This window comes from Acomys minous (assembly GCF_964271855.1).
Source record: "Acomys minous genome assembly, chromosome: 3".
Lineage (NCBI taxonomy): Eukaryota > Metazoa > Chordata > Mammalia > Rodentia > Muridae > Acomys > Acomys minous.
Window position 1 is genome coordinate 111512157 of NC_140485.1, and position 18607 is coordinate 111530763.

At 40.5% G+C, this 18607-nt stretch overlaps 1 protein-coding gene across 2 annotated transcripts; it reads left to right on the forward strand.

Moving 5' to 3' along the window:
• Positions 1-89: 89 nt before the first annotated feature.
• Positions 90-18197, forward strand: RNF146 (ring finger protein 146). Of its 2 annotated transcripts, none has more exons than XM_084777428.1 (3): positions 90-214; positions 10203-10312; positions 16478-18197. In XM_084777428.1, the coding sequence occupies exons 2-3, from the start codon at positions 10305-10307 to the stop codon at positions 17550-17552; spliced, it is 1083 nt and encodes a 360-aa protein (XP_084633554.1). In that variant the 5' UTR covers positions 90-214; positions 10203-10304; the 3' UTR covers positions 17553-18197. The 2 variants fall into 2 exon arrangements, with proteins under 2 accessions (XP_084633554.1, XP_084633555.1); XM_084777429.1 differs by lacking the exon at positions 90-214 and adding an exon at positions 792-949.
• The last annotated feature ends 410 nt before the right edge of the window (positions 18198-18607 follow it).

An 18607-nucleotide genomic window follows, 5' to 3' on the forward strand; every position in this document is an offset into this window, starting at 1 on the left:
CAAGTGCAGCCAGGCCCGCGCGTAGCCAGCGTGCGGACAGCGGGGGGCCGCGCGCGCTCGCCGTGGGGGCGGCGGGGCGTGGCTTCCGCCGGAGCGGCCCCGCCCCCTCCCCGAGCGCCGGGCTGTCACGTGACGGCCGCGCGCGTCCCCGTCCGCTGCGGGCTCGGAAGCGGAGGAGAAAAGGCTGCGAGGCGGCTGCCGCGGTGACCGTGAGGTGGGCGCCGGGCGGGACCGGTGTGTTGGAGCGCGGGCGTTCGTGGGCCGCGGGCCTCGGCGGGCGGGCGCTGCGGCCTCGGCGGCTGCGGGGCTACGCTCGGGGTCCGCGGTGGCGGGCGGCGGCGGCGGGTCGGGGGGCCGGTAGGACAGGGACGCCCTTGGCCAGCGCGGCCCGGACGGGCGCGCGGAGGGAGGCCGAGCTGGCGCAGCCCGGACCGTGACGGGCGCGGCCCCGGCCCCGGCCATTACTGCGCAGGCCGGGCTGCGGGCAGCGCAACGGGGCTCGGCCTGGCCTGAGTCGGCCACGGGCTGCATTCCGTCTTCTGCCTGCCTTGCTGCTGCTGCTGCTGCTGCTGCTGCTGCTGCTGCTGCGCCTCTGGGTCTTGCCCAGAGCCCCAAGACGTCCCCTCCTCCTCGCGCTGGCGGAATCGGCTGAGTGTTCTTGTTTTGATGGCTACCAAAACCCGAAACCACCGGGAGGTGTCGGAATACGCCTCGGGCCTCCCAACCCGGGTGCATCTTGAGAGCCCCGGCTGTCGCTTTGTTCTGGTTGCTGGGTGCGGAGTTCTCTCCTTTACCCTCCACCCTACTGAGAGCCCACGGGATCCCCATTGTTGTCGCAGTCTTGTTTTCCTGGATGTTTGTTTGTTTGTTTGTTTGTTTGTTTTAGAGAAAGGGCTGTGTTATGATACTGTTTTTGAGGATGTGGAAATGGAACCGTCCTCTAAATTAGGTAAGGTGTTCCGGGCTCTTAAGTTAGCACACGCATTCTGACAACTACATTTTGCCTTTTCTCTAGCTACTCTTGAAGCACGTCTCAAGTTTTCAACATTTTGTTTTCTTTTTACAACACCGAAATACTAGAGAACTTGGGGAGGAAGAAAACCAAGAGGAGATAGAAAAGGCTTTGTTCTTTGATTGGCATTTCAGGTGCCAGGGTGTGTTTACTCCTCTCCCGTGTGTGTGTGTGTGTGTGTGTGTGTGTGTGTGTGTGTGTGTGTGTGTGTGTCTGTGTCTGTCTTGTTTTGCAAATGAAATGTGTACATGGAACTTGGGCACTGACAGCCGTATATTATCATCGAATTTTGAATACGTAGAACATTTCAGTAAATGATCTATATTAGACTTATAAAGGATATGGCATATTGAAAACAAATGACCCATACCCGTACAGACTAGCAGCTATTGCTTGTAAAGTGTCTGGGTGCTGTAAAAACGCATGAAAATAGGTCAAGTAAATTTCCTTTTAAAGAGAACACTCAAGAGTGACTGCCACACTAACAGTGGAGTTTTGGATGTGTTTGCTTGGGTTCTGGGTATCATCGAGATGAACGCTTGGGTTTATTCATGTGTCAAACAGGCCTATTTAATGTGCGCAGAATGAAAGCCATGCTACTTAACCATTTGAAGGTTTCTGTTTTATGCTGGCCAAGACCTGAGTAGAGTTGTAATCCTGGGGAAACGACCCAAATAACTGGTCATTAGATAAGAGGACTGCAAAAAATAAATGTTCTTTTTCTCTTTTAGGAGACATGTCAAGTGGTAAAGTGTCACTTTTGAACTGTTGGGCTTTTTTGTTTTGGTTTTGGTTTTGTCTCTAAGGTGATACCTTGCCTTGGAGGAAGCAAATAATAGTAACTTTCATATTTATCAGTTTACAACATATTCTCTGTTAGCTATACATGAGTTTGAAGGATTTAACACTTTTTTTCTTTTTTTTTTCTTTTTCTTTTTGGCAGTGATAGAGATGGAAGGTATTGAGTCTTTTCTACCCTCTTACTTTCTTTGGAACAGAGTCTGCCTTTGTGAAACTGCTGGCTGGATTAGAACCAGTCTTCTTGTGTACAAACACTATGTTTATATCAGTCCGCAGCAACCTCTTTTGCTTATTTGCCTTTCTGTTTAGTTAATACAAAGCCTGTCGTTAAGGGCCTGTTAAATTAAGCATTTTGAATTGTATAGGATTACAGAGGGAAGGATGAACTAACAGAATCATAAGAGATGACTTGACCAAGGTCACACATCTTTTCTTTTCTTTTTTCTTTTTTTTTTTTTTTCTTTAGGTTTTTTTGAGACAGGGTTTCTCTGTGTAGCCTTGGCTGTCCTGGACTGGCTTTGTAGACCAGGCTGGCCTCGAACTCACAGTGATCCACCTGCCTCTGCCTCCCGAGTGCTGGGATTAAAGGCGTGGGCCACCACTGCCCGGCCTTCTTAATAAGAGAACTTTCTTATTTACAGAGTAATTGCTGACCGAGAAACACACTGGTGTTTGTTGAGATTAAATGTATCTCTTGACAGTTATTATTGAAATAAATGCAAAGACCACACTTTGCAGAGGAGGAATTTAAAGGTTTACCCTTAAATATGAAGACTGCGATGGCAGTAAATAGTCATAGGATGATGCTTCTTAAGGGCAGTGATACACAAGACAAAAACATCCCTCAAAAGTAGGGGACCCCATTTCGGTGGTGAGTTTTGTTTGAACATTTGTTTCCAAGTTTGACTTAGGCTTTTTTTGAAAGTTGATTTGATGGTGAAGTACAAAGCTTGATACATTATAACAGTTACATACCTGTCAGTTTGCAAATCTTAAGAAATTTTAAGAAGGGGGCAGGGTGGCACAGGCCTTTAATCCCAGCACTCCAGAGGCAGAGGCAGGCAGACCTGTGAATTCAAGGCCAGCCTGGTCTACAAAGAGAGTCCAGAACAGCTGGGGCTCTGTGTAGCAGAGAAACTCCGCCTCAAAAAACAAAAACAAACAAAAAACAAAAGAAAGAAAAAATTTAAATGTGTGTTAAATTCCATGTGACCTCTACTCTCTTGTACTTATGTGCTTATAATAAATATATATGTAAGTAAAAATATATACATACTAAGGCTGGAAGTAGTCCCCTATCCTTGACACCTTTCCCATACAATATATACTGTTTTGTGTATTTTGAATAAAGAATAAACTCTTATTTCATCAAACCTTGACTTTAAATAGGAAAACAAAGTGTATGTAATTCAATATTTTTATTTATACTGTTGTTATATGTTCATCTTTTTCTTTGATTCGCCCTTTTGAAAACAGTTAAACCTATTATCTAGGGACATGAACACTTAAAAAATGGAATTGCTATTAATCTTAAATTGTTACATTAGGAATTAACATTATATTCAAGTAATTATAGCTTGAATTTCTTTAGTGGGTACAATTTTTAAGTAATCCAATATGACTATTTTTCGGTTTGCTTTTTAATTTAGTTGGGTTAATGGATAAATATATAAATTCATTGCTAACCTATAAACCTATTTATATAAAATTAGTCTGTTACTTTTTTCTCCACAATTGCTGAGGTGAAAAGAACCTTGTTTCATTTCTGTTTTCATGTTACTTTCTTAATTTGTGTCGAGTTTGGTGTATCATTTAAAAATCATTGTGGGAGGAATTATGTATAATTCAAGCATCTATATTTTTGAAACTATTTCCAGCACTAGTTTGAAATCACCTTCCCCCCTCCCTTAAAAATTCTCATTTGATTAAAATAAAAACACATTTCTGACTTTAAAAATGTTTGAAATAATGTGAAAATTATTTTGTTGTGTCTTCATAGGACTCTTCTGAGTGTCACATGACATGTATTCTCTCCCCCCACCCCCCACCCCCGTCTGTTTCCCCCCTTTTGAGGTTGTAATTTGTGAGATTGTAGTTAGTGGGTTATTTTGGGAGCCTCACTAAACCCATTAGCTTTGATCACAACAGAATGTATGCAGGTGTTTTGTTTGTTTAAATCTGTGTTCAGCAAAGTAAGCTATCATATGGAGTTTAGTTTTTCTGTTCTGGAATTAAGAGTTTGTTAGCTTTATCTTTTAAAGGAGCCATCTTAATACATGAGACACTCTAGATGGATGCTCTTTGGTGGGGATGGGGCAGGCTTACTAAGCATATGGAACTGAGTAGCTCAGAGCTGTGGGAATAAAGTAAATGTGGATTTCGGATACACACACAGATGTAAAGTATCCCACTCATAATTTTCTACTGCATACATAGTAAAGTGTAAAATGGCAGTTCTAGAGCTACATTGAGTTATATGTGAAATACATTTTAACAATGAATTTAACCTGTCTCTTTTATTAGCCTTAATGTAACTAGTAGAAAATTTAAAATTAGATGTTGCCTTTTTACAATTTCCTTTTAGAAAATGTTAACTTTTCTAAAAGAAAGTTTTTGTTGTGATGCATTCTCTCTCTCTCTCTCCCTCTCTCTCTCTCTCTCTCTCTTCTCTCTCTCTCTCTCTCTCTCTCTCTCTCTCTCTCTCTCTCTGTGTGTGTGTGTGTGTGTGTGTGTGTGTGTGTGTGTGTTGAGATAAAGCCTCGTTGCATAGCTCAAGCTGGCCTCAAACTCCTGGCACTCTTCCTGCGTTTGCCCCTCCAATGCTAAGACAGCTTTTTTAAAAAGATGTACTATGCTTAAATTTAAATCCCATCTCAAACTATCAATATCTTCTTGACTTTCAGTAAGCCATATGCCTTCCGAGCCCTGTGTTCCTTCTGGTGAATTGTATAGTCCCAGTTCCAATGCTGGTTTGAGGATGCAGTGACTGAAGTGATTACCAGTGCATCTCTGAGCTCAGTGAGCACATAGGTACCAGGAGATCTGACTCTAGTCTGGGATTCAGATAGTCCTGACCAAGGAACCAACCCTCTGGTAGTACTGATGTTGCTCCTCTGGGACTTAGGTTTTTGGAAGCATTTTAGTTCATTTTCCTTCCCTAAAATGTTACTATCCTTTTTGTCTTAATTTTGAAAATTCTTTCTGTGAGATAAAGAAATTGGAAAAGTTGCCATAACCTGTAAGGGTTTAGGAAGTGTATACTATGCACTCAGATATACTGTGGACGTCCTGTTTACATCTAAAAAGCAAGCCCCATCTGGCTGGAGTCATGTCTATTGATGGGGTGCTTTGACAGAGTTTGTCTGTGAGAGCCAAGAACTTTGAAAATGAGTGCATAACTGGAAGTAAAGCAATTTTAAGAATGCACTGAATAAGTAATGGTGGTATTTGAATGCATCCTATTGCTTTACAGGGAGAAACAAAATCAATAACTTAAGATTAGTGAAAAGAATTTCTAAGAGTCCTATCTTTTATTCGTTTGGACAGAATAAATATGAAAAAAGGAGTGTAAAAGAAATAACAAGCAAAGTAATGTATTTTAACCATGTTTTGAAAGGGATCACATTAGCTAGCAAGAAATTGCACTGGAATGTTCATTATGGTCTCTTAGGAATACTGTTTTTAATCTAACCCTGAGTCCAGTAGCTAGGTGTGGTGAGGTGAGTCCGGTAGATGCTCTGCCACTGTTTACTAAATAGCTAGTTCTGTAAAAGCCACAACCTACTCAGTTGTCCAAATACAGGAGTTCTTAAAGACTTATGTGGGTTATTTTGAAACTTCTTTGTTTCTGTTTACTTTGATCTTCCTAAAGTACAAACCAGTTGTAGAGATAAAATATTTATAGATAGGATAGGTACCTGAGTAGGCAGAACAGTTGTGCTCTATTAAAGAGAAAGTATGTAAATAAATACTTCTAAGCAATGATCTGCTAAGATTTTTATAAGAAACATACAAACAAATTTTACAGGTGCTTGGAATAAATGATTACAGTGATTGATCCTGTTTTAAACAACTTGCAAGAGAAGGATGGATGGCAAATATCCAACACGGGTTTTTGTACACACACACACACACACACACACACACACACACACACACACACATGAAGTGTAAATTGACTTCTGAGTCATGGTCCAAAAACATGATGAGTGAGGTGCAGAGTGTCTGTATCTTTTATTTTCCAAACTAAAATACTGGAGACATGGGCATATATAGATTGTGTCTTCTCTGGTCATCCTTACCTTTATTACATATCTCTGTCAAGAAAAGGCTGTTTGCTTTTTGGCTGTGTATATTCTTAGGTTGTAGAGCTGTAACCATGGTGCTCAGTTACCAGCCGCTAAAGGATTCCTTATTTTTGCGTCTTTGGTAGTTTCCAAAAGAGTGCCTTCTTTTCAGATGAAACTTGGGTATTTTATGTGACTTAAGTATTGTGGTATTTAAACAAATGATAGTCAAACCAACACAAATTGGCAGCTTACAAACCACTTAGAGACATAAAGTTTGTCATGTCTTCATGATTCAGTGGAAAAGTCAGTGCATAGATTAGTAATGCCAGTACTCGTGATAAGCTCAGTAATAGAAAAATAGATAAAAATACAGGAGAAGGAAATAGTTTGGTTCAGTGCACTGAACACCATTAGGCATTTTATTTCATAAACTGTAAAAGAAGACTTTTAAAGGCAGGATGATATACAAAATTATCAAGGGTTCTTTGGAGTACTGCATAATTTGATGTAAATTTGATATTAATCTGAAAGGCTGGTTGCCAAGGCTAAATCTCATTTATTTAGGATTCAGAGCTCTAAAGCCTTTGTTCCTCCCTAAGGAGTTTGCCTTTGTTGGATAGACAGCAAAACTGAAGTTTGGCCTCTAGTATAGGAGAGCCCATGGTTCATTTCTCCTGGAGGAATTATTCAGAGGCTAGTGAATGAATTTAAGGCTGGTTCCATAACAGTACATAGAAGTAGATTCCCAGAATGTTTAGGATAAAAGATGGCAGGATTTGGTGTGACAGGATGTAGGGCCGGAGAAGGTAGTAAGAGTGTTTGCTCTTTCCCTGTGATTTAAGTGGCTGAGGCATGGAAACAGAAGTGGCACATTGCAAGATTCAGCAGAGAACTGTGTTTATGTAGACACAGAGGAGACGGAAATAAGTGCCAAACAACGGTTCTGTTAGAGAAGAACTTTCAGATGATTCTAGATTGGGCAGCAAAGGAAATGACATCAGGAACTGTATAAAGGAAAGAGGAGGGGGAAGTGGCCAGAGGTGTCTATAACTAAAGAGCAGGTGTGGGGGTGAGAGATGATCTGAAAGGACAGCACTTGGCCTGTGACAGTGGCATGGTGACCTCTGATTTTGCTGAGAGGAAGTAACATTACTTGCGTGTGGGAGTTCAAAAGTTGAAAATAAAGGATAGTTTTATGTTTTTAAACTCACATCAGTATCTCTAGCCTAGAATCTACAACAGGAGGCCCCCATGCGTATTCCTAAGAAGCTACGTACTGGGTTCTAATGAGTGTAAATTGGAGCACACTTTGAGGACATTCAAAAAGCTGGGCTGTTCAGTCTCAGGGGTGTGTAAGTAGGGGTGAGGAGGGTGATATGTAATGAAATGATAAAGTTGGCACAGCCAGTGCTAGAGTCTCAAAGTAAGCCATGTTGGGACAATAGGCGTTTCCCTCTGGTCGGCAGATGGGGAGCAGATGGCATTGTGAGAGAGTGGGCAGTGTCTGTTTGGAGTAGGCTGTGGGAGTGATGTGCAGCGAGCATCCTGTGCGACCACTGAACTTTTTGTCACCAGGAAGGCAGTGTTAAAAGCTGGTAGGGAGAGTGCAGTGATGGCACACATGGTATCTAAATAAAGTCAGAGCAAACTGAAGCCCATTTCTCTGAAATGCTGTTTAGCTAGTTACTTAGAAAATTCTTTGGCCTTGAAATAGATTCTTTATTCTCTTAAACATGTGCTGAGGAAAGCTGGCTTCTGTGTAGAGGCCACAGGTGCTGCATTTACCTGTATAGATAGGTTAGGGAGATAGTGGCCAACTGAGAGGCTCATGAACTGAAACAGGATCCAGTCTCTCCTCTCTTGCCTTTACTTATTATGCAGTTGGTCATTTCTTTAGTGATCATGTGCATGACTGAGTTTTACATGGAATGATGTGCCCCTTAAAGTGGGCAAACCGGAGGAAGGAATACTATATAAGAACAACCGTTAACCATTTGTAAATGTGTAACAGCACTTTAAATGGTGTATAGTCATCCTTACTGTGCATTTCTAGAAACATTTCATATCCAGGCAGAAAATGTGTGCTTTTGAGGCCAGGGCTCCCTATTTTCTCTTTCTGGAATCTGATAACCTTTAAGTTGGTCTCTGTGAAATTCCTTATCATATAGAACTAAATATAATATTTTTCCCTTTGTGTCTGACTTATTTCACCCTAGCAACATGTTTTTAGGGTGCATCCATATTGGACAAACTTCATTCTTTTGTTCTGGGTAGTACACTGTTCATGCCATGTTTCTCTTATCCATTCATCTGCAGAGAAACACTTGGCGTTCATCTACCTTTTGACTTGTAATTCATGTGTCTGTGTGAATCCTAAGTTTCTTTTGGACGTACTAGTGGGATTGTGGGGTGTGTCATAATTATCAAACATCCACGGGGTAGTATCATGTTATAGTGCTACCAGCAGTCAGCAAAAGTCTGGTTCTTCTGCATCCTCACCCACGAATAGTTCCACTTTGTAAAATTTATAAATCTCCAGGTAGATATGTGCTATGGGTCTGATTTACATTTTCCTAATGCCTACCAGTACTAAGTACCTTTTCATGTGTTCATTGGTCGCTTTCTTCTGAAAAATGATTTCGCATGCCTGTTACTTATTTTTCATTGAGCTGTAAGAGTTCTTTGGTCTGAAAATTAAGTCTGATTTTCAAAAATGTTCGAACTTTATATACATCATCTGTTTGTTTTTAACATTCGAATAAGGTCTAATTTATATGCTCCTTTGTCCCCTGGGCTGCTGATGTCATGTGCTCCAGTGCTTCAGGAGTTTGCCTTTTATTGGCTTCCAAGATTTTAAGGATTTGATTATGATAATTTTGCCATTGATTAACTTGGAGTTGATTTTTATATGTTGTGTGAAGTGTGGCTTGACTTGGTTGCATGTGTAAATTGCATTGTCCCATTATTTATTGAGGAAATACTCTTTCCCCATTGAGTGGGCTTGATACACTTTTCCAAAGATCTTTTTGCCATATAGTATGTTTATGTCTGCATTTAATGAAAAGATTTATTTACACATTTTTATGTTTATGTGCCTGTATAAGTTTATGTGCATCACATACATGTAACAGCCTGTGGGGGCCAGAAGAGGGCCTCAGAGGTGAGTGTGAGCTGCTGTGTGGGTGCTATGACTCCAAACCTTGGCAATCTGCAAGAACAGCGAGCACTCTTAACTGCTAAGCCATCTCTCCAAGTCTGCTTTTGGGTTCTTAATTTTATTTTATTGATGTGTTTATCTGTGCATAATTCTATGCCATACTGTCCTGATATTCCAGATTTTTAGTAAATTATGACATTGGGAAGTGGCAGTTGTTGACTGTTTTTCTTATTTTTCTAGATTCTTCTAGCTAATGCCATATGAATTTAAGGACAGACTTTTCTGTTTATGCAAAAAGGCTGTCAAGATTTTAGTAGGAATTATATTGGATCTGTAGATCGCCCTGAGAAGTACTTGTCTTCTCATGTCCTCCAGTTTATGAACATTGACTACCTTTTCATTTATTCAGCCCTCTTTTATGTACTTCAGTAATATTTTATCACTTTTCAGGCAAGTCTTGGTTGTCAATCCAAAACTAATTTATTACTTTCAGTGTTGCTGTAAATGGATTTTCCTTTGATTCCATGTTGATTGCTATTATATAGGAACACACTACTAGTGTTTTGGTTTTGGTTGTGCGTGTGTGCACATGTGCGTGTGTGACAACTTACAATCTACAGCTTTGCTGGACTTCATGTAGAGAAAATAAGGATTTTTTTCTATCTGTACAAGTGAAAATGTACATTTTAAAAACTTATTCCCTGCTAATTTGTATGGCTTGATTGCTTCTTCAGTCTATTTTCTCTGCTAGACCTTCCATTGTGTTAACAGCAATGGTCAGAGAAAGCATCCTTGTTCCTTGACTTCACTTTTATTTTAATCTTAAAATAAAATTTGCCACTATATTTTGCTAAAGGGTCATACTTAATTGACTAATGTATTAATCCAGTTTGTAGAGGGATTGCTATTGATACTGTTTTTTGTTGTTATGTTTTGTTTTCAGCACAGAGAATGAGCCAGCAGTGGAAGAGAAAACACTACTAGTTGGATGACAACTGCTAAAGAAGATGTTTTATTTTTGTGACCAGTGCCTGTGGAATCTGTGATGGAAATGTAAGTATAGCATCTAGAGTGTCACGGCTTTTCTGAAGCTCTAATTGAGTAAGTAGGATAAATGCAGAGAAAAATACTTGTGTTTACTTTTAATTATGCAAAATGAAATTTTATTGACTTGTCAGTGTTTTATACAGTTAGTAATTCTGTGCACAGCAAATGATTTTGATCAAGATTTTTAACAGTTTTTATATAAGGAAGCTATAATAAGGCTGAAAAGCTGGAGGCCTGTGTTTTCTATCTTCATTTTGTGTAATAATTTACTTAAGTAACTAAGGTAAGACATTTCAGCTTTTATTAAGATAAAGACTTCTGGATTTTAGAAATAATTACCAAAAATTTGTTTCATGAAATTTTACGATTTTTTTTTAAATAAAAACTATACCTGATTTAAAAAGTAGTACATCATTTTTTTGTGTCAGTTCACTCTAATTTATATTTTTATTAGTTGTATTTTTCTGTCATTGAGGCTTTGTATAACATGCCTTTAGGTATTTGACAACCTTGAACCTGTTCATATTAAAGTTCATTATATTTTGACGTAATATTTCCTGCACAGAACACCATAGTTCTAGATCATGGGAAATGAAACCTTGTTGACTTACAGTGTTGCGATTCCTCCACCAGAGGACTATTGCAGATACTATTTTACATTCTCTAAGTTTGACACAGAAACCAGTTTGTTACCTTTTTCAGTATGGTAACTCCATTAAAAGTATGACTATAGCATTCTAAGTCAGCGTTGAGAATTGATTAAGAGAAAAATGACACTATAAGTCACTTTCTTTAAACTTGGAAATAGTGAATTTTGAATAGTGTTTCCTGTGCCCCACTCCCCAGGATTAGGGACCACATTTAAGGCCTTGGCATTGTGCTTGTTAGGCAAACTCCCTAGCGCTGAGCTGACCTCCTCGACACCTGTGGCAGGAAGTGCAGGTGAAGTGGGATTACCTTTTTAGATTGTACCTTTTTAGATGTCAGTCATCAGTGAACTCACTATAACCTAGTAAGTTAGATCAGACATATCGATTAAGTGGTAGTACAAGTGCCGTATTGAGATAACAATAAGATGCTTTTGGACTGAGAGGAAGAAGAAATTAGTATCATGTAAAGGAGTGAGAGCAAAGAGAACAAGAAAGGGTACCAATTCCGAGTATCAAGGTGCTTGAGAGCACCAGAAACTGATAGTATATACAGGACTGGAAGAGCCATCAGAGCTAAAGGAAGGAATAGTTGTTAATACTTGGTATATTACCAGGTGCCTGGTGGGTATTGTCCTTGGGTTATTGAATTTAATTATTAAATATAAGAATAGCCTTATGAAGAAACAGAAATAGAGAAATTAAGTCATTCCCCCAGGACAGTGTTTACCATGTTTCTCTAAGAGTGATCCCGTGGGGCACTTATTTAAAAACACAGATTACCAAATGCAAATCCAGACCTGGGTTCAGAAAGCACATACTTAGAAGGTGCTAACACAAAGGAAAATGGTAGAACTAAGACGTTAACTCCTCAGTGCCAAGGCTGCATCAGTGGCCTTGAACTATTGGGTTATGTGTACAGCAGGAAACTATTAAAGGTTGAGAGATGATGAGTAAGCGTGACTGGGCATAGGAGAAGCCGGGGAGAGAGAAGACTCAGGTCTATTGAAAGGCTAGTATTTTGTGCAGAGAGTAGTGAAGGGTCTGGAGTTAAGTTGACAGCTTTTGGGATGACGAGGCAGACTCTACGGGAGTTGTGGCCAGGGCTTAAATAAGCACTACAAACAGTGATTTATCCAAGGTGGGGAGCAAAGAAAACAACATACAGGATTTAGGGAGCGGATAAGTTTGTTTTCAGTCACGGTCAATTTCAGGTGCCTAGAGTGTATTGAGGTGGAATTTTTGAAGACCAAATCAGAAGCACAGGTCTGAGGTGGAGCGTTTTCAGAAGTGGGGTGTGAGGAGTCACACAGGTCCATACATGTCAGATGCTCAGAGTACTGACCAAGCATATAATGTTTACAACAAGGAATCCCTGTAGTCTTGAAGGAGTACTGATATTGGAAGTGTACTAGACAAAAGGGAAAGAAATGAAAGAGATGAACTGAGGAAGTGTATAAGGCTTTATAAAAAGAATGGGTCCAAGGATATTAAAGCTAAAGGAGATCATTAATTTCGAGATGCTAGCCAGAGTTCTAGAGGAATCAGCATGGTACTGACCTTTTTAAAATTAAGGGATTAGGTTTTGCAGACAGCTGGCAGAATCCCATCCTGAACCAGGAGGAATGACCCTAAGGCACAGGACAAGGTCAGCTTGTTTTGCTGATGATTCTTTGGCTTGTGTAAGTTCTGTGAGAACAGGAGTCAGAGGGTTTCATAGCTAAGAGGGTTGAAGAAACTTTACAGCCCTCTTTGGGGCAATAGGAAATAAAGCTGTCTGGCTGAGTTACTGGGAACAAGCTTGGTGGTCTCCGACAGTTGAAGCAGCAGGCCAGTGTGCGGAGCTGTGCGGCACAGCTGCTTTACTTGCTTTGACAGACATCTCTCCTGTTGCCTTTTTGGAGATGTCACTTTCCTGTCTTCTCTGAGCATTTTTTAAATCTCTTATAGGCTGTTTATCATTTTAAGTGTTGGGTAGCCTAAGGTTTTGTGCCTGTTTTTCCTGTTGTTCTTACTCATTTCATTTGGTCACCAACTCATTTTCATGTCATTAAGAGCCATGTATATTTGATTACTCAGAACTGGGTGATTATAAATGTGGACCAGTTTTAACCTTTTTAAATAAGATTTCTTCACATTCTTAGTAAGATTGTGACCTATCATCTGTTTAAGAGCCATTAGCATTGAGGGTAAATGTCTGAATTCATTAAGATTGAATAAGGACTAGTTTTTGCACACCATTTGAGATGTATGTGTCTCTTCTGCAGGTGAACATTCCTCCTTTGTGCTCCCTGGTGTCTGTTGTGCTCAGCTCATAAAGTGTTTGCTGTGCAAATGGAAGGGCCATAGTTCAGATCCTTGGCACCTACATAAATAAATACAGGGTGGGTAAGACAGCTTGTGATTTCAGCACTTCGAAAGCAAAGACAGTTGTGACCCATTGAGAGACAATGCCTCAGTGAAAACAGTGGAGAGCAATTGACTTCCGAAGTCAGCCTTGGGTCTCCATGTGCACATGACTGTGTGTAAGCCCACACATGTTCATTCCTTCCCCCCCCCACACACACACATATACAGACACATATACAGGAGAAAAAAGAAATCTCATTAGAATTAATTTCTTTGATTTAAATGTCAGGGAATGAAGGTTTTTGAGACCCTAGCAAAAGCTGTACATCGTCAGTTCATTTGGGTTGGGCAAGGACAGATGGTGGTGATGGTTGAGGGGTACAAGCCTATGCTAATACTTGTAAATTCTGCTGTTTTAAATTAGCTCTCTGAAAGCATGACAAAGTAGTTTGAAGCTTCTATAGTGAGACACATGTTTATTAGATTTATTTCTAATAAGGTAGAAAGAAGTTACACTTTCCTGATTTCAGTAACAAGAAGTTCTGGTGAAGGGGCTTAATTGGTAATGTCATTAAGGATTGGAGAATAATGTATACATTAAGCATTTCTTTGATTGTTTCCCATATACTGTGTTGTGTCCTTTCTTTTGAGTGCAATCTAATTTACAAATCAGTATGCTTTTAAACATATGTCGTTTAAGAAACCAGTGTTATAGGAAATGGCAGAATAATAGGATATAAGATTGACTGGGCTGTGATGAAAGCCAAAGAGTAGCCTTTCTCAATTTTCAGCATGGCAGCTTTAGAGAGGCCGTCACTCACTTAAATAGGAGTTGGTCCATGATTTTTAATCTCTAGTATTGTCACCTCCACTCGTCAGTCTGGCTGACCTTTAGGCTCAGTCTCCTCCTTGATTCAGGCCCTTATGTACATACTTGCCTGAAGTTGCCGCCATCCAGCCCACAACTGCTCACCTCAAACTTGATAACTCACAACCACTCATCTCTGCTCATTGCTTTTAGTATCTAAACACATTTTCCCTACATCCTGTTTGTGGTTTTCTACTTGCAGATACATGTGTCCTTTCTGTCTTAGATTGCAGCCCTGACTGCTAATGCCCTGGTGGGTGTTAGTAGGTGCTTCTCTCAATAAGGCACAGTTCTAAGTGTCCAGACTGGAGAGAGGGCTCATCACGTACGTGTTGGCTGTCCCTACAGTCACCTCTGGCAGCTCACCGCCACCCGAAACTCCTGTTCCAGGTGGTCAGGAGCCCTCAATATCTACATAAATGAGTCCGAAGTTGTTATCAGGGTTATTAATAAGTTCACTACATCTGAGTTGGTAAATCCTTTTTTTCCCCTCCTCTCGTGACGGCAACATATATTTTTCATTTTATTTTTTCCTTCCTTCCTTCCTGTCTTGTCTTTTCTTTCTTTCTTTCTTTCTTTCTTTCTTTCTTTCTTTCTTTCGTTCTTTCCTTTTTTCTTTTCTTTTCTTTTCTTTCTTTCTTTTCCCAAAACAAGGTGTCTTTGTGTAGTTTTGGCTGTCCTGGACTCACTTTGTAGACCAGGCTGGCCTTGAACTCAGGGATCACCTGCCTCTGCCTCCCTGAGTTCTGGAATTACAGGTATGCACCATCGTGCCCAGCTTGAAATGTATATTTTTCTCTCATGATTATGTGGAACTTTCAGAGAACTTTAGAAACTGTATTATCATCATCATCATCATCATCATCATCATTATTAAATTTGGATTTTACCTGAACCTTCTAATTTTCAAGTAAGGAAATTTAAGCTACCAGGTTCCCTAAATGACTAAAGGAATGTAGTTAATAAAGGAAACTCAAACTTGGGTTTTTAGATTTCTTGTCCAATATTGGTTCACTGTATTTTTCTTCATGCTATGCTTTCTCTGTGAATGCTTGCAGCCTTTGTTATTTGGTGTCTGTTGTGCTTTCTTAGCACTGGTCATTAGTACAGGACAGAACTTTCTCATAATGACACAGTATGAGTAAATCACTTGTATTGAAAAAAATGTTGATCTAGATATCTGAGCTTAATGAAAAATGAAATGAAACTTAAATTTCTGATTTACAATACAGTGCTTTCATGGTTTTACCTTTTAAAACATATTTTGTTTTAGCAAACATTTGCAGGGTTCTATATGGGAATACATAGACCACACTGAAGGTTGTCCACAGGGCGGCTGGTTGCCTGAGTAAGAGGGAATCTTGATAGGAGATGAAGATGGTGTAAGAAGTGGCAGGCAGACCATTTAAGGCATCCTTAGAGATTTTGGATTACTTGAAAATTAGCTTTTTAAGGAAGGAGTGTGGCTGAGTTAAGCAGCACATGAGGTGATTTAATAATTGACGTGTGGTGGCTTGAGAAAGGTGGAATGGGTACTGTATGGTTTGAGCCGACAGGAGCTGATAGCAGTGTGACTTGTGGATGTTTTGAATGCAGGGAAGCAGAAAGGCAGTTTAGGAGCTAATTTCTGACTTGAAGTTGAAAGACTGTAAAATTGCTGTTGTCTGTAGTTTTAGTTTGAAGAATCTAGCTGTTTCCATCTCCTCTTCATGCTGATTCTGAAGCCAACTTTGAGTAGATTCTGTTTTCAAATATTTGCATTTGGTTCTGTCTCAACTTCTGTGGCTGGGTAGAAATAGTATTTAAGATATGCTATTGATGCTTGGTTTGCTTTTTGCTAAATAATTTTCACTGGTTCCTGAATCAAGATACAACTACAAATGAGAAAAGGGGTTTTATATAGTTTTTCCTGTTTTCTTTCACATTCCCTCCCTTGTTTGTTTTGCTCTGTGTGTGTGTGTGTGTGTGTGTGTGTGTGTGTGTGTGTTTGTGTGTGTGTGTGTGTGTGTGTGTGAGAGAGAGAGAGAGAGAGAGAGAGAGAGAGAGAGAGAGAGAGAGAGAGAGAGAGAGAGAGAGAGTGTGTGTGTGTGTGTGTGTGTGTGTGTGTGTGTGTGTGTTAGGACATTATATATTCTTCCAGGCTGACTTTGAATTTGCTGGTTTCTCTTCACTTTTCTATCTTCCTTGTATAGCATGTGGTTTGCATTGGATGGGTGCTTACTGAGTATTTTCTGAACTAGTGAATTAAAATATTAGGAGTGTTTAAAGCTGATTTCAGGGTTTTTTTTTTTTTTCTTGTTTTCTTAGGATGGCCGGCTGTGGTGAAATCGATCACACAATAAATATGCTTCCTGCAAATAAGAAGGCGAATGAGCCCTGTTCTAATGCTGCCCCTTCTCTAACGGTTCCCGAGTGCGCCATTTGTCTGCAGACGTGTGTTCATCCAGTCAGTCTGCCCTGTAAGCATGTTTTCTGTTATCTGTGTGTAAAGGGCGCTTCGTGGCTTGGGAAGCGATGTGCTCTCTGTCGACAAGAGATCCCCGAGGATTTTCTCGACAAGCCCACCTTGTTGTCACCAGAAGAACTTAAGGCTGCAAGTAGAGGCAATGGTGAATACGCCTGGTATTATGAAGGAAGAAACGGGTGGTGGCAGTACGATGAGCGCACTAGTCGGGAGCTGGAAGATGCGTTTTCCAAAGGTAAAAAGAACACAGAAATGTTAATTGCTGGATTCCTGTATGTTGCTGATCTTGAAAACATGGTTCAGTATAGGAGAAATGAACATGGACGTCGCAGGAAGATTAAGCGAGATATAATAGATATACCAAAGAAGGGAGTGGCTGGACTTAGGCTGGACTGTGATACTAATACTGTGAATCTAGCAAGAGAGAGCTCTGCCGATGGTGCGGACAGTGTATCGGCGCCGACTGGAGCGACTGTTCAGCTTCCAGTGCCGTCTTCCACACGGCCCCTAACGTCAGTGGATGGTCAGTTAACCAGCCCTGTCACACCGTCCCCCGATGCGGGCACGTCTCTGGAAGACTCTTTTGCTCATTTACAACTCAGTGGAGACAGCATAGCTGAAAGGAGTCATCGAGGTGAAGGTGAAGAGGATCGCGACTCACCATCTTCTGGCAGAGTACCAGACACTTCCGTTGAAGAGACCGAATCGGATGCCAGTAGTGACAGTGAGGATGCCCCTGTGGTTGTTGCACAGCACTCCTTGACCCAACAGAGACTTTTGGTTTCAAGTGCAAACCAGACAGTGGCTGAACGATCAGACCGATCAGGAACTGACCGAGCCGCAACAGGGGGTGGGACCATGAGTGTCAACGTCAGATCTAGGAGGCCTGATGGACAGTGCACAGTGACAGAGGTTTAAACCAGTATCTTCAGCACCACACTCAAGGGTGAAATGGATACCTGTAAATTTCTGCCCACATAACATTATACTCATCCTTAGCAGTGCATTGTGGGAGTTGGGGTGGGAAGGGATACGGGAAGGACAGACCTGAAATTAAAATGTCTAACATGTCTCCGCTGAAATTTATTTAATGTGAGGAGTTGGGGTGTTGATAGTTGAGGGCTGTTCAGTCAGTAATGACAGTTTTCTTGACATCTGTTTACTTTGTAGTGTATTTCTTTTAACTCTTTGGTTCTTTTGGCCAGTGTGTACCTGTGCATTGATGGTCCTCATCTGACTCTTGCACTACTTATTTTTCTGCATGGATTGGTATAAAATCATTACTAAAATTTGGCAACTGAGAGATTTGATATCATTATGAGCAGGAAGCTTCATGTGAAAACTAGATGACTAACACTTACTTTGTGGTTGGTCTTACTGAGCTAGAAATGTGAAGCTGCGGCGGAGACGTCGTCGTTTCAGAATCTGTAACACTTCATGTCGTTCTTTCCATAAGATTTGCCGTCTTGTCCTTGTACTTTGAGGTTTCTCTTAGTCTGCATTTTTTCTTTTTGATTAAAAAAACTTTATAATTTAATAAATACTAGAGTTTATCAAAAATAATTTGTTTCTTTTTGAGTCTGTAAAAGGGATGAAGGTACTTAGGTATTTGTGGCTAAAGAGCATTTTAAAAGGTGGGTTTGAATTGTTCATATACTGTTCAAATTGTCCCTAACCAGAAGTGTGGTTTCTCCAGAACAGTGTACGTAAAGAGGAGGCATCTACAGTCATTGTGTTCTGAATAAGTATGTTTATTTTTAAAGATTTTAAGAAGACCCAAAGGCTGGGAGATATACCTTTCTCAAGCATCTAGTACCATTTATTTTATATTTCCTTTACCAGTCTCTGTCAGTGGTATTAGCTACTGTCTGGGCTACACAGAAAGCATATACATAGTGTTATGGATCCTGTAGACTGCCTTGGCAAGGTAGGAGTACTGATGAGCACAGAGCTGAGAATTGGTCTCTGGAGAA